Source organism: Pistacia vera, unplaced genomic scaffold (assembly GCF_008641045.1).
Source record: "Pistacia vera cultivar Batoury unplaced genomic scaffold, PisVer_v2 Contig522, whole genome shotgun sequence".
Classification (NCBI taxonomy): domain Eukaryota; kingdom Viridiplantae; phylum Streptophyta; class Magnoliopsida; order Sapindales; family Anacardiaceae; genus Pistacia; species Pistacia vera.
This window is the reverse complement of record NW_022196360.1, coordinates 136,825-152,473: the sequence shown is the minus strand read 5'-3', so window position 1 is coordinate 152,473 and position 15,649 is coordinate 136,825. Positions and strand designations below refer to the sequence as shown.

Genomic DNA, 15,649 nt, shown 5'->3' with positions numbered 1-15,649 from the left:
ATTCATTTACCGATTAAATGAATCATCTGGACAATTCATATACATACTTTATTTTAAATGCATGACTGAATAAAGGAAGCAATTTACATATATGAATTGAAGAACTCTTTCTTCTATTATTTATGATATATATATATAGATACAACACAAAATGCTCTGAAACCGACAACACGAATGGTTTCTAGGGCATACACTAATATACACTAACATAATGAGGAAGCAGATTATATTATGAGGAAGATACATGAAGGGATCTATGGTAATCACACTGTCGCTTGATCCCTCACCAATAAGATTGTCCGCAAGGATACTATTGGCCCCTACTTCAGGAAGACACTTTCAACTTTGTAAAAAAGTGCGAGAAGTGTCAGTAGTTCGCGAACATCCCATGAGCTCCTTCTCACTAGCTGACTACAATGACTAGCTCTTGGTCATTCTCTATGTGAGGAATTGACCTTATTGGGCCTATGCCCACTAGGAAAGGGGGTGTCAAGTATGTCGTGGTCGCGGTAGATTATTTCACAAAATGGGCAGAAGCCGAACCCCTGACTGCTATCACTACCAAGAAGCTCAAGGACTTTGTCTTCGAGAGCATAGTGTGCCGATATGGAATTCCTCATACTCTCATCTCTGATAACGGTAAGCAGTTCGACAATGAGGAATTCAAGCGGATTTGCGATGAGCTGGGGATCCACAAAAAGTTCGCCTCATTCGCCAGACCACAAGCCAACGGTCGGGTTGAAGCTGTTAACAAAACCATCAAGCACACCTTGAAGGCCAAGCTTGGCACTGCCAAGAGTAATTGGGTCAATGACTTCCCTGAAGTTTTGTGGACATATAGAACGACTCCGAGAACCTCCACTTCGAAAACGCCCTTCTCGCTATCATATGAATACAAGGCAATGATCCCAGTAGAAGTGGGGACCGGTTCACTTCGAAGAGACTTGTTCAACGAAACAGACAATGAAACACTTCTGTGTGCAAGCCTAGATGTAGTCAAAGAACATCGCGACAAGGCTCGATTAAGAATAGCATCTTACCAGCAACGTACGAAAAGGTTTTCGACTCCAAGGTCGGAAGAAGAGACTTCCAGGTTGGCGACTTGGTTCTAAAAGAAGTCTTTCTCGGTACAAGGGAACCAAGTGCGAGGGTATTAGGACCCAACTGGGAAAGTCCGTACCGCATTGCCAAAGTGATACGACCAAGGACATATCACCTCAAAAGGCTTAACGGTTCTGAAATACCACAAGCTTGGAACGACGAGCATCTTTGCCCCTATTATCAATAATTTCAGGCACGCTTTCAGTCTTCCATCTCTTTTACTTATAAAGTTTTCCTTGTACCTTTATGAATGAGATCGTTCTTCTTCACCTTGAATAAATGTCTTACATGATCTTATTCATTGTAATATTTTTACAAAATTCTCGATGAAATGTAATATCAGTTTTGTAAAGCACTCGAAATTGTAAAAGTCTAAAGAAACTCTTTCCATTCATGATCTACAAAAGTACAATGGACAACCAAAAAAGAAAAGAGTCAAAAAAGCAAAAAAAGGATAAACAAATCACTGGCTTTCATCTCCAGGATCTGCAGGTGCGACCTCATCGTCCCCTAGTTGGTTGCCAGTTGTCAGGTCAACCGCTGGATCCTTAGGAACATATTGCTCCAGCTGATCATCCTCTGGAGTGGGCTCTTGTTCCCTGGCCTCATCGTCAGCTTGGGCTATGGAAGCAAGGATGTCTTGATAATCAGGCGGGAGGTCGGAAAGATCCATTCCTGGGTTCCTTGGCCGCAAAGTATAAATGGCCTGAATTGCCCAGTTAGCGGCTTTCCTTTCAAGCTCAAGATTCTATCCCTTCATCTGGTCAGTCAACGAAGCAACCCGCCCTCGGGAAAGCTTAAGCTTCGTTTCCAGTGATCTCCACTACTTCTCAGAGGTCTCTTACAATCGAGCTCTCTTATCCTCCGCCTTCGCGAGACGCTCCGAGTTTGCCTTCAACCCATTCTCTTTCTTGTCATCCTCTTCAGTGAGTCTGGCTACTCTTCTCTAGAGCTATTTGACCTCTTCGCCTCTCTTTTTGAGCTCGGCCTTCTGGAAATCCACGGTGCTAAGGGTGGAGTTTTCCTCTACCAAGTATTGATTTGCCTAGAGGTTGAGCGACCTTGCCTCCGCGGCCCGATCCTCGAGGTCCTTCTTCAATTTGGCATTCTCTTCTTTTAGGTCGTGGATCCCTTTGGCATAGTCTAAGCTGACCTTCTGCTGGGCCATATGCAAAACGAGTAGGGTCTGTAAAAGAAAGACAGCAAGAGTTAACTCCCATTTTTTCGAAAATTATTAAAGCCAGAAAATCAACCAAGTTTGAAGTCCTCGATGAGGATGGATCGCCCTACTTGGCTTTGTAGTTAAATAGCAGTGGTCAATAAGTCTGTAGGCCAGGAAGCCACAAACTCCTCAAAGGTCGGAGCCAGTTGGCACTCAAACAAGGTGTACACCACCGACTGCAAGTGCTTCGGAAGTTGCCTCATGGAGTCTAACACTAGCATATCTGCCTCCGTTGGAAATGGCAACTCATCGACCTACTACTTGCCCACTCTCCTGCGAGTGACCATGATTTCCCCCTCTCTTTGGCCCGAGCCCTCGGGGATCGCTGAGACGCCCGGGGCACACCTCGAGTGAAAAGCCTGGTAAGGCTACGAACTCCCAGGCGGCACCCCAGCACCCTTTGACTCACACTCCAATTCTTTGGCCTACATTTCTCTTCTTAGTCTTTTGGCCCGCGGTTTTCTACTTGGGGGGTTGAGCAGCCGCAAGCTGAGGAGCTTCCTCATGTCGCTCTGGAGGTGTTCACCCTTCAACGCCAATTTGTATCCCTCCTGTAGGGATATCACCAAGGATTTCCTTGATTGGCTCAATCGGAGCGACCCAGGGAAACACAAACTTTCTCAGCACCTTTGGTGGCATGATCGCTGCGCACCATAAAAATGTTAGTAATATAGGTCGCCGCAAGCAACCAAAAAGTATTCTAAGTATGGGGGATACTTACGGTTTGACTTTAAGGATACTTCCAGGTTGAAAAAGTCATACTTTCTCAAATTGGCAGTGGTCACGACAAAGGTTGGGAAGATGGCCAAACGCGACGATTTGGTTGTAATCTGTTAGATTTCCCAACCTAGTCTTCTTATTCCCTGCGAAGAGACAAAAAGTTTCATTAGACACAAAAACCGAAGGTATAACAGCTCGCAAATGGAAAAGAAAGATATACTTGGCTCCCTAAACCGGCAGATGCCATCATATTCAAAAAAGAAAAACTTAGTTTCATAAACCCCGACGTTGCTGGGGTAATTGGATATCCCTCCCTCGATTGCAGATCCCTTCGAGAGGTAGAAAGAATCCTTGTCTTTGCTTTTCTTCAGATAGTAAGAGCATGCAAGCTCCAATGCCGTCAACTCGCCAAGGTCGTTTTCACCATATGCGATATACATAGCAATAGCTATCATATACGCATTGGGCGTTAACTGCATTGGTGTGACCTCGAAGTGGTTAAGAATCGACCTTACAAAGGGATGAAAAGGTATCAGCACCCCACACTTAAAGATCATCTCCGAGATCGCGGCATTTCCCTCTGGGGAATTCCGAGCCATACAGTTTCTATGCTGGTAGACATTCACGCTAAGCACGTATTGGTCCACTGCCCTTTGTATCTCTTCTCAGGTGATCACCAACAAGGTCTCTGGCACGGGACCCGCTTGGGCAGCTGGAGCCTGCGAGCTTCGTGCCTTCGGCTCCCCTGGTCGCTGAAACGTCCATTTTTCCTAAGGTCTGAAAAGGGGCAACGTAATAAAAAATAATAAAAAGTAATATGTGATAATATATAATAAAAGAAAGAAAAAAGGCTCAACCCTCGTACGATGTTTCGTACAATAACGTGGAAGGACAAGGGGAACCCTAATGTATCCTTCTAAAACCTTAGCAAAACCCTCAAAAACCTCATGGGAGTGAACCCCCAAGGATCTGTGCCCTAAATTTCTCACCTTCAAGAGAAACTAAACCCCTCTCCTCACCACTATCTGAGGACATGCACTGTGAAAGCCCACCGGACAGCCTATACTCGCCATTACCAAACAAGTCGTACAGAGTCGTCAAATGACGAAAGAGAGCAAGAGAGAAACTTTTCTTACCTCTTGACGGCGTGGGAAGAGTTTTCTGTCGTAACGAATGGTACGCATCAACTAAAGAAGGCGGGCTGACTTTTGCAAGAGCTTCATTTCTTTTTTTGAGAATGAGAGTTTGTGCCAATGAATTTGAAACAAATTCGGATTTTATAGGCAAAAAGGCGTTGATTGGGTTTCCTGAGTGGGCGACGTTTGGGCAGGACACAATCCTCGCCATTGATTACGACCACGTGTCGTTAATCCATGAGAAGAGTAACTCCCACACTTCAGAAACACCAATCAACGTTTCCCACGATTAGAATAACCAAACGACGGCTCAGTTACCCTCCTCTACATTAAATATGCCCCTATTCGCATTTAATACCCTAAAGGAGAATATCGTTTCAGCATGGTGCGCATTAAATACTCATGGCTAGCACTTATTACGTAATGGGCAAGTCTGTCAGAATCAAGAATATTTTATTGGTTAGGTGAATCGTCACGCGCAATGAATAACATCTGAAGAGGTCGTTCGAATTAGCACTCTTCACCGCGCATTGATTTCAAGGCAACGTGACCCCTCGCTTTTAATAAGAGAGGTGATAAAACTTTCTCAGGTCACAAGATAAAGTCAAGGCTTAGGACATATTGATACAACACTGATCACAACATGAGTCAGGTCACTGAACCTGCCATAAAAAAGCTACATTAGGTCGTTAAGTATAGTTCTTAGGGATCCATGCAGCTCAACCAGCTCGATCAAGCGTCATCCGAGACCGCTCAAGTCACGGCATAATCATGAAGTTCTCAAGGCTTAATCCTTAAACCTTAAAAACTGGGGGGCTTCTGTTATGCCCAAGAACCAAGGCTAGCGTAAGCATGCGTTAGCAAGAACCAATAAGAATTCAGGAAGGTTTTCTGCCGCATAGATGCAGTCACGTCCCATAAGGACAAGAGGGTAAGGCCATTGTCAGTAAGGCAGGTGAACGCCAGGCCTATGAGTGGCTGGGAAGTGTCCACCTACTGAAGCTATAAGTGATTTAAGGATACCTCTCGTGCAGGCAACCAATGGGAAACGGGTTAGGAATTGTACCACATCTGCCTGCATGCAAAATCATGATTGCCAACTTGGATCCTCCCACTATAACTAGAAGGCTCTCCTCCATTTTATATGATTGGATCATTCACCATCTAAGCTCTCTCTCTCTCTCTCTCTCTCTCTCTCCCCATTTATTTTCCCTGTTGTAATTCAGCTCGTCGAGTACGACCTAATTGTAACCCACTTTTAATATAATCACAGTGGATGTAGGATTCGCCGTAGAGCATCCGAACCACTTTAAAAATTGTTACCCGCTCTATCTCTCTTTCTGCATTTCCATATCACGTGTGATTTCTAAATCCGCTTAACACTTCACACGTGCGAATAGTTGGTGTCAAAATCAAGCATCAATAATAGATCATGTGTAAGACCCACTCGGCAAAGTATTTTGTCGAGCTGAAACATATGATGTGGAGTGAGAGCACACCACACCAATGGGAAAAGTATTTAATAGGACTATCTATGTTTCATTAGGTCCTCGATCTAATAGCTTTAGATTTTAAGGTGCATTGCCTAACTATAGAAGAAGGTGATAAAATATGAATGAAGGGCCTGCTTAAGCCACAGGCAGTAAAGTTGAAAAAGTACAATTCAATTCCCATTCAGATTTTTTATATTTGTTTATCACGCATATGGTTTCCTCCCAAAAGGCCTAGGGTTCAATTCCTTGGGCCACAGCCTTCAAAATACCTTCCCAAACGTTCTAGGGTTCCTCTAGTTCCCAGTTTCGAACTCAAGTTCGTTAGATGAGTTCGTTAATTCTAAGTTATCAATAATAATAATAATTAGTTATATCGTGTTTCTTATCAAAATAACAATAATAATAATAATTAGACCAAAAACCTTTTGTTGTAATCCATTTTCAGTTTTGTTTTTATAAAACAAATTTCAAACAGGGTACCTAACAAATTTATGTCATATAATTACATATTTCCAACATTGCTGTAAATTTAAAGACAGCCCTGGCCACCAACCAAATTTGTTTTGTAAAACTAGTTAATTGTCAGCAACATTATTGCCACGTTAGAAAGAAACCTCTAATCAACAAATCATCATTTTTTTGGTCAAATTCTGCTCCATCAAATATATTATAATTGTCACTGAGAAGTTTTCTGATTCATCACGCCAAATCCTGTGAAAGGAAATGGTTTGAAAATGATCTAGCAAAGTTGACATTCTGAATCATATGAGCATATGACTTTTATCAAAATGGCCCAAACCTTTAGTGGATTATGCCTTCCACAGTCAATCACATACACCACATCATTTATCGTTATACTTGTCTCAGCAATGTTTGTAGCAATGATAACCTGGATCATAAGTATTTGAAGATGAAATCGATAATTTCGGGAGCAAAATTAATTATTTCATAGCAACGATAACCAAGATCATAAGGATATAGGTGTTAAATAACATCATTTATCATAGTTTTTTGTAAAAGTATAACGAGTCTTACATTTAGTGGAAAATGTCGAAAATTCAGTATTAAGAAAAAAAAAAAAAAAAAAAAAAAAATCTGCAGTCTTTATTTCCTTAAAGCAGACTAGCACAATATTATCCCCAAAAAATAAAACATAAGAAGTTTGTTGCAAACAGAGAATCACTGAAGAATAGTATATATCATTATCGTTAACCACAAGAGTAAAATAAAGCAAAATCTACCTTCCATATGTTATCAGGAGGTCGTAAGAACACCTTTTTTTGATCAGTTGATGCTATAGATGAATGTCAAGGATCTGAAGATGGTCCACCAAATCGATAAGAAGCCACTAACCTATCAAATAAAATGTAGATTTCTGACACTCCCTGTTTACATCAAAATAACAGTTTTGATATAGAGACAAAACGGGCCCATGAATGAATGATCAATTTGAAAGGATTACTGAAAGGAGTTACAGGTAAAAATGAGTATGGCATCCTCACTACATGTTTCATCAACATGACATACCAAGTCTTCAAGAAGATCATAGTCTATAACATCTTCATTCAACCTTTTCTGAGCAAAAGACCATATAGTTTCATTTTACAGATGCAGAAAAGTAAAAAGAAAGAAAATAGTACCATAACTAGAGCTAAATTAGCATCAAAAGGTAAATACCAAATTCTGCTGTGTTTGTTCGCCAAAAGATTGATAACTACTTGGAATATAATAGGAGTTAATATACTCTTCTGAGAGCATAGAATCATCACCCCATGCAGATAAGACAAGATTCTTCTTCCCCCTGTGGTTGTTCACAGGACCACTTTGCAGCTATCAAAATTGAAAGAATTCGTTACCTAGAGGGTGATTTTAAAACTCTTACAGACACAAAACCATGACAATAATTAAAGGAAGAAAATTCAGCATGCCAGTCCATAAAAGTTAATTGATTTACCAAGAATCTTAATTTGATGAAATATATTAAGAAAAAAAGGTTTTCCTTTAAAGCAATCACTTGGTGATCACCACTTTGACATGGCTAAGTCATTTTATGAGGACACATCACACCAACAAAACTATAGTTGATTTTATATCTTCACAAAGAAGCCTCAACCAGGCATCAACATGTACTAGTAAAGGTAATTATAATCAAAAACAAAATACCATTTCTTTTGTAGATGTTTCATATCTTATAGAAGCTGGGGAATCTGAAGCAAGGCGATAATTGATACTCTCATATATGTCCTCAAGAAAGTATGTTGTCACTGGATGTGTTCGGCCTTGTGCAGTAATTACAGGGCAGTGTCCAAAGCATCTTGAAAACAATTCTGAATCAACTGTGGCAGACCTGAAAATTAAGAAAAGTTCTTCAGTTTATGTGAAAGAATCAAAACAAAGTTAACTGTAAACAACATACAAACACAATATGCCTTAGTTAATACTGCAATCTACAACAAAACAGAAATACGCATAACCTTCAGTTTTGATAAGCCATCAGCGGACTGTTTCTCAAGCAGGTCCTTAAATACAATTGAGTAGAAAATCACCCTGTAAGAAGAAACTGGTCAATCTATTTTCCGTTTTCTGAAAAGAAACTGGTCGATTTTGATTCCTAAGTTTCACAAAGTGGTATCAATGCAAAATTTGTTTATCCTTGACAACCTCTGGGAAAAAAGATCACATGTAAGAACAGGCTCTTCTCAGACAAAACACAAATGACAGCCCAGTAATAAAGAGAGAGCTATGTATTGGCTTGATTTTGGTAGTGTTCACTCCAAGAAGATATAAAGACAACAGGAAATTAAGATACAACAATCAAGAGTCCTCCAATTAAGGTAGACCATCCCGTTAATACGGAAAACTGGGATCTTTTTCCTTTCTAACGCCAAATTACGAAACATCTTACTTGAATAATTATATCAATATGTTGAACTAACATTCTCTTAGAAGTCAGAGTTTGAGACCTGTGTGCCATTTTTAAACTATCAAGGATAAGGTTTCCCATGCTCAGATAATTTACTTGAATATAGGTCTTTGCTTTTTCCAATAGTTGTCAACATCAGTGTTGGTGGGAATATACAAGACAGACACCTTTGAAGCATCACCCCAGCTCATTCCATATCATCTTTATCCATGCAAAGTAATAAGCCTCCAAATGCTTAATATAAAATGGATGATTCTCCTTTGCAAAAACAAAACACAGGAAAATCCTTGAATTTGGTAATTATGGTCATTCTATAATCAATAGAGGTGGAGAGATGTCTTGGACTGCCAATTAAATTTGTCAAATAATCATGAAGATATTCCTAAGAAACACCATAAATTTTGCCTTACTCACCAAAAGAGATCGTTCATGCACTTCATCAACTATGACATGAGTAATGCCAGCTAAATTTCTATCCCCCTGCAAATTGAAAAGAACCATCATAAGCTAAATAGACCACATAGAGATCACGCAAGCAAAAAAAAAAAACTGGTATAAGCAAAATAAAAAATAATTTAACCTGTTCCAAAAATAACTCACAGAGAGACAATAAATTCATTCCCCAAGGAGCTTCCTCTTATCTCAACTTACCTAAATGTTATATTATTAAATATCATGATTATAATTTTTAAATCATTTGTTTTATAAGACACAAAAAGATCTGTAGAATCCTTTATGCAACAAACACTCTACAATCCAAATGTATGAATCTGTGACAGACTATTTGCTATAGACAAAAGCCTTAGCCAATGTCTTCACCGGTGAATACAAATCTGATTGTTTAGTCTATAATTGTACAACAGAGAGACGGGCTGAGAGATACTAAGGCACTAGATCAAATGGAATAAGTACTACAAGTGTTGTTAAGCTCCTTAGGAATTATTAATGACAAGCAACTTACTGAAATAATCTTACACCATACTAATGAAAATAAACCATAATTAAGGCATTTCGTTAAGTAAACTCAATTCAACTATGGGACATACCACAATTTTCCGCAGAAGAATACCTGTTGTACAAAACAGAAGTTTTGTCCTTTCATTCCTGAAAAGAAACAATGCAAGCAAAATGAAGTTCAAAAGTTAAAAGGAAACGAGAATAATATTCTACGAAAAGTGGGAATATATTCTCCTAGAGACAATAAAGGCACAAAACCATGGATACAAATATTATCCAATAAACGTCAAATACAAAACTGGGGATAAAACTAAAACTTAAAAGTAGAAGTTGGAAAGTAACATAAGCAATGAGATAAAGAAGAATTTTTAAGTCATACCGGAAAAAGAAAAGGAGATCATAAGATAGATCAAAAAAATATATATACAGCAGCTTTAAGGAATAGTCCAACAATTCAAGAAAATCCCCAAAAAAATCCTCCAATTCACAATGGTTATAAAGTTCAATGGAATGTAAAGGACACATAAAAGAGTGGATTAATTAAAGGCAGAAAACAAAAGTCATCAATTGATTTCAAAGCTCCTTAAAAATCGAAGCTTAATGTTCAGCAATTATCAGTTCACTCCACAACCATCATGCTCATTACAAGATCGCACAAATAGCAGCTTATAAATAAGCTTTTACCATAATAATTGACAACCATGCGCCCACAGCATGTTTCTTCTAACCTTGGTCAAAGCTCATTTTGATTTTCATCATACAATGTTTATATTCATATACTTTACGACTCCACAAAAACCCTTCATAATTCCTGCAATCTCATTAGAAAAGAAGCAAATGCAATCCTGAAGAATCACCTTCCTCCTATAACCTCTTACCTCTTACACCTTATTGATAACTAGATCTCACACTGCTACATAAAAACAGACCACATATTTTAAACTATGAACACTACATCCAAATATTGAATATATCAGCAGATATCAAGCTAAAAGCACAAGACCATAATCTCATCAAAATGCAGAGAAACAATGAATGCAACTTAAACATTATATGTGGTGATCTGATGCCATTAGCAGATTCACAAAATTAATAAGAAAAGGATGCCAACATATACCTTGCACTATCAAGATGAACATGATAACCAACCAAAGAACCATCTGAACCTGGAGAAGATTCACAGCGCTCATCAGCAACTCTTTCAGCCACAGAAATAGCCTAAATACAAGGCAGCAAAAATGTACGACATAAGTCGAATGTTTCCAGGATATTTTACAATAAAGCACCAGTAAGACTAAAATTCATTGATAAACAGGAGATACGTATCTCTTGGCCTTTCATCAATAAGTAATATCACGCACAATATAGGCAATAACAACCGCACAGTAAGTAGGAGAAAGATCATCAGAACATATTTATTAGAATGAAATTTTGAAAGTGAGATAGCTAATTGAACAACCAAAGAAAGTGAGTAAAAGCCCCACAGTCCAAATCCTCTATCACAAAATTACCATAAAACTATTAACATCTCTGAAGTGTCCTAAAATGTAATTGTCCACCCCCCTAACCAAAAGCTGGATTCTGAGCAGATCATGCTTATCTACAGGGGGCAAAGAACAAGTAAAATATTGGCTAAACAGTCCTCAACCAATGTTGCTCAAATAAAATAACCCATTCCAAAAGGTATGGAACAATGATCTTCTAGGGATAAATGCTAATAGAGCATGAACTAAATACATGATTTTCTATTAATAGAAACAGAAGTTACAATAAATTTGACAAGCAGTCCAATAATAGAAACTCAATAGAAAGCAATAACTAATATTAATTAAAAATTAAAAAAGAATGGAACATTGTCAAATTTGCTAGAAAGTGAAGCCCATAATGAACTAAGATTCTGTTCCTTATTCCACATAACATGAACATATTAATTAGAAAGATTAGTCATGTATTATTGTATAATGTAACCAAGAAAGATTAGAAAATAATACTTTAATCTGAAAAATAATGTACCCACCGCTATTCTTCTTGGTTGTGTGCATATAATGTTGCAGTTTCCACCACATCCTGACTCAGTCATATCATCCAATATAAATTGTGGAACCTACATTAAAAGGCCAGTTAGAAAGCAGGCTGTAGTGTTGTTCTTGGAAGGTAGGAGAAGACAAGTGACCAAAAAATAAAAATAAAAATGGCCATGATAAAGTCTAGAGGCCAAAGTATATCAAAAAAAACTCATAAAAGACAGACTAAATATAAATTTGACCTGAGTAGTCTTTCCAGATCCTGTTTCTCCACATACGACAAGGACATTATTCTCCTTCATTCAGCAGTTGCAATATATCACCTTTCAGCACAGCAATTGGAAGAGCATCTCTGGTTTTCAACATATCCTGAAAGGGAAAACATGTATATATGTAATAACCAAACAGAGAGATGCCCGACTGCAACCATATTGAAAATGCATGAATAGAACCAGAATATTTATGGTCCAAGAATGAAAACGCATGAACAGAAACCAAGAAATTTATAGTGGCCAGATGAAGTGTACATGCATAATGATGCAGGTAGGAAACTGAAATTTTATGACTATCATGCAAGCAAGGGTAATTTAATATTTGAAAATTTCAGAAAGAAAATGCCAGCTTCAATTTGAGGTTATGAAACAAACTACTTTGGCTACACCCAATAGATTCTGGCACAAAATATTGCGACACACTGTTATTCAGCAATATAAACAGAGTAGTGAATAAATAAATACTACTCTTTTGTGCCAGCAAGAACAAATTGTCCCATACAGAAGAACAAAGGAAAATACTTGACAACAATTTTCACAAGTAGCCAAAATAAGCTTGTGAAAGTTAAAATGCTCAAAATAGGCTCTTGATAACGTTAATACACAATGTCAATAATAAAAATAAGAATCATCCAAACAGAACAGGTATGCCATTTATAAACCAGACAAGCTAATATGTATAAGGAAAAAGAAAAAGCTTTTGGGGGGTGGCAGGAAATTTAAACATAAAAGCCAAAGGAACCTTTTATACAGCCAAAAGCTCGCCTGACTTGGAGAAATTTTCTTTCCAAGGAGAATTAAGAAAGATATACAAACCTTGTATTTCTGCATTTTCCTTTTCTTTTCTTGTTCCTGTTTCAGGTGAGAACTTTCGGATACTTTCAGATTTTTCACTCCTGCAGATTGGCATTATAAAAATTAGAGAACAGACCACACCAATATTAAAAGTAACATATTTAATCTAGTAAGAAAATAAATCACGATGCTCTTGTCAGAATTAAATTCAACTATTTCTAGAATACACTATTTCATATTTCTCTAAGCGGAGGAAGAATTCTTGCTCCGAATCTCCCACTTAATGTCAGCAAAACTTCATGAAAAAATACCAGTTCAAACTTAGTCAGCTCTTTTTTATAGGTTTCTCTTGTTTATTGGTAATAGAACAGTTTCAATATGAAACAAGAAGGATACCCAGTAGGTAGTAGAAGGGAAAAATAATAATAGTATTCAACAGTAAAGATGCAGAAGAAAAAAAATCTCATAGAAATTAGTTGCCATATCAACAACAATTAAACTACATCATTTGCATTGAATGCAACAAGAGAAATGTGTTAAGGTTTCTTTAGTGTCGTATGGATGTGAACTTATTGAGCCAGAACCTGCAATTTTATTATTACTGGAGTGCCAATTAGGGTTTGTACTATGTACCTGTAAATGAAAAAAAAAAAAAAATTCTTGGAGGTTAAACCAACTTCTCTTTTTTCTTGTATTTCTTCTCTCCAATCTTCTTTTACTCTATTGTGTTATTATTTTAAAAATTTTAACAGAAGGAAAGGACATACTTCCAGCAACTGGATCGGCTTCTGCAACTCTCAAATTTTTTATTTTCTTGAACATTGGACCTCTGAAATGAATCTGAAACCAAACTGTCAGGAACTTTGAGAACAGCATTGGAACTAGAACCATCTTCACTCAGCAATTTATCCACAAAATCAGCCCTTCGATCTTCCTCACTGTCTCCAATTTTAGTTAATGATTCCCCTGTTAGCACCCAAAAAATTTAGCAATTCTTAGATACTACAACAACATGGCTTTTCAAAATGCTTACTACAGCATTTCAAACTAATAAGCATTTTGATATCAACAGGAGGATTAAAGGATCACCTTCTATCCACTGCAAAACAAGCAAAGCATAAGGCTCAGCAATTGCTAGGTCAATTTTATTTTATTTTAATTTTTTTTTTAATGGAGCCCCCAACAAACCCTGCCATCATTGAGATAAACATGGCTTTACTGGCCATGCAAGTGCCCATGAGTGGGCTCGAATCTCAGACCTTGTTGGAGCAAACCACAGACCTGACCATCGGGCTAATCCCTCATGGGTAACAGAAAAGAGCAATCCAAAGCAACCTTTGCACAAGCCAAGGGAGGACTAAAACCTTTGAAGGATATTAACAAGAAAATGTTTATTCTGGGATAGACCAGCCTTACAGTCAAACCAATGTGAACTCCATCTAAATAAATGCAAATTTCACCAGGCCCACCATTTTCCTACATCTCCTCTTCAGGTTACTATACACATAGATCAAGTTGGTTGGAGATTAGGAGCTATACTGCCCATGTTATGCAACAAAATAACATTTCATTTTGAATATAAATAAAAAAAATATTCAAGTGTACAGACCAGTAACTTCCAGCATTTAATAAGTTGATATATGGCATGGAGAACAAGGATAGAGACCTGAACTTCCCCTGTTACGCTTCACTCACAGACACCTCCCAGATTATTTCAATTCTACTGGATATCAACCCAGAAGTTTCAGTCAACCAATTCTAATCAAAACACTACTCTCAATGGAACACAACAATGCTGGACAGATTTGATAATTATATTCAATGACAGTTCAAAGTAAATTCTATTCGAATAAAAATTCTCTTACAACTAAAATAAGGCATCAATCAATTAAATCAGAAACCAGCTCATCTAGAATGAGTCTGCATACAATTAGAACCCACTGGATTTCGAGAGCTAGCATCTCCCCAATTCCCTTCCCTTTACAAAATTCCCTCCCCCACAGATCCTTCCCGCTACCTTTTATTCTTCGTGCTCTATTATTGTAACTGAATTCAGCTCCCCAACCACTCAGCATTTGCCGCTTGTCACTTTCCCATAAAACCAAAAGCACCCTCCATCACGCTCAAGGCCTGACCTGAGTCTCTCAATCCTCTATTTGCGCCCTTATTGTTCCTCCTATATACCAAAGTGTTGTTAGTCTCATCATTACAACCACTCCCAAACAAGGAGAGCCACCTTGTCCTCAAGGTGAAAGGATGAAAACTACAGTTGGATGGTGGAGAACTCTTCCCAAGTACTTTCAAAATCTGGTAGGCCTTTCCATTTAATTAAAACTTCCCAAGTCCCATTCAGTAGCTTTCTTTTCTTTAGTATAGCTTCTGGTGACATTGCTAAAATCAAGTCTTCATCCAGGCCAGTTGGAAGGGGTTGGACATTCGAGGGTGGAGAAGTAGTCTTCCTAAGTTGGGACACATGAAAGACGACGTGAATCTGGGCTGTGGATGGTAGCTGCAGTCGGTAAGCGACTGATCCAATTTTTTCCGTAATCACAAAAGGCCCATAGAACTGTGGACTCAACTTCTCATTGCAACGATAGGCCAAGGAGCGAAGGCAGTAAGGCTGTAACTTGAGCAAAACTGAATCTCCCACTTCAAAGTTGACTTCTCTCCGTTTGTTGTCCGCAAACTGCTTCATCCGATTTTGAGCTTTGACCAAATTATCTTTTAGTTCTTGAAGGATATTGTTGCGGTCATGCAGTTGTCGGTTGACTTCTTCAACATGGCAGGGACGTTCAGAATGTTTCAGGATGACTGGAGGGTCTCGACCGTACAGTGCCTTAAAGAGTGTCATGCCAATTGAGCTGCTAAACATAGTATTAAACCAAAATTCTGCCCATGGAATCCATTTGGGTCACTGTCGGGGTTGAGCACTAACAAAGCAACAGAGATATGTTTCCAAACAGCGGTTTACTACTTCCGATTGACCGTCTGTTTGTGGGTGATAGG

The 15,649-nt window shown here is 38.3% G+C and overlaps 2 protein-coding genes across 2 annotated transcripts; both read right to left on the bottom strand.

Moving 5' to 3' along the window:
• Positions 1 to 6,759: 6,759 nt before the first annotated feature.
• On the bottom strand, positions 6,760 to 8,786 carry LOC116106789 (DExH-box ATP-dependent RNA helicase DExH7, chloroplastic-like). The gene is made up of 5 exons (XM_031393110.1): positions 8,692 to 8,786; positions 7,836 to 8,019; positions 7,350 to 7,502; positions 7,148 to 7,247; positions 6,760 to 7,057 (listed from the first exon to the last, which is right to left on the bottom strand). The coding sequence occupies exons 1-5, from the start codon at positions 8,784 to 8,786 to the stop codon at positions 7,029 to 7,031; spliced, it is 561 nt and encodes a 186-aa protein (XP_031248970.1). The 3' UTR covers positions 6,760 to 7,028.
• Positions 8,194 to 13,781, bottom strand: LOC116106785 (DExH-box ATP-dependent RNA helicase DExH7, chloroplastic-like). Its single transcript, XM_031393105.1, has 9 exons — positions 13,733 to 13,781; positions 13,411 to 13,609; positions 12,665 to 12,744; positions 11,819 to 11,945; positions 11,570 to 11,656; positions 10,670 to 10,770; positions 9,665 to 9,699; positions 9,010 to 9,075; positions 8,194 to 8,219 (listed from the first exon to the last, which is right to left on the bottom strand). The coding sequence occupies exons 4-8, from the start codon at positions 11,876 to 11,878 to the stop codon at positions 9,068 to 9,070; spliced, it is 291 nt and encodes a 96-aa protein (XP_031248965.1). The 5' UTR covers positions 11,879 to 11,945; positions 12,665 to 12,744; positions 13,411 to 13,609; positions 13,733 to 13,781; the 3' UTR covers positions 8,194 to 8,219; positions 9,010 to 9,067.
• Between the last annotated feature and the right edge of the window lie 1,868 nt (positions 13,782 to 15,649).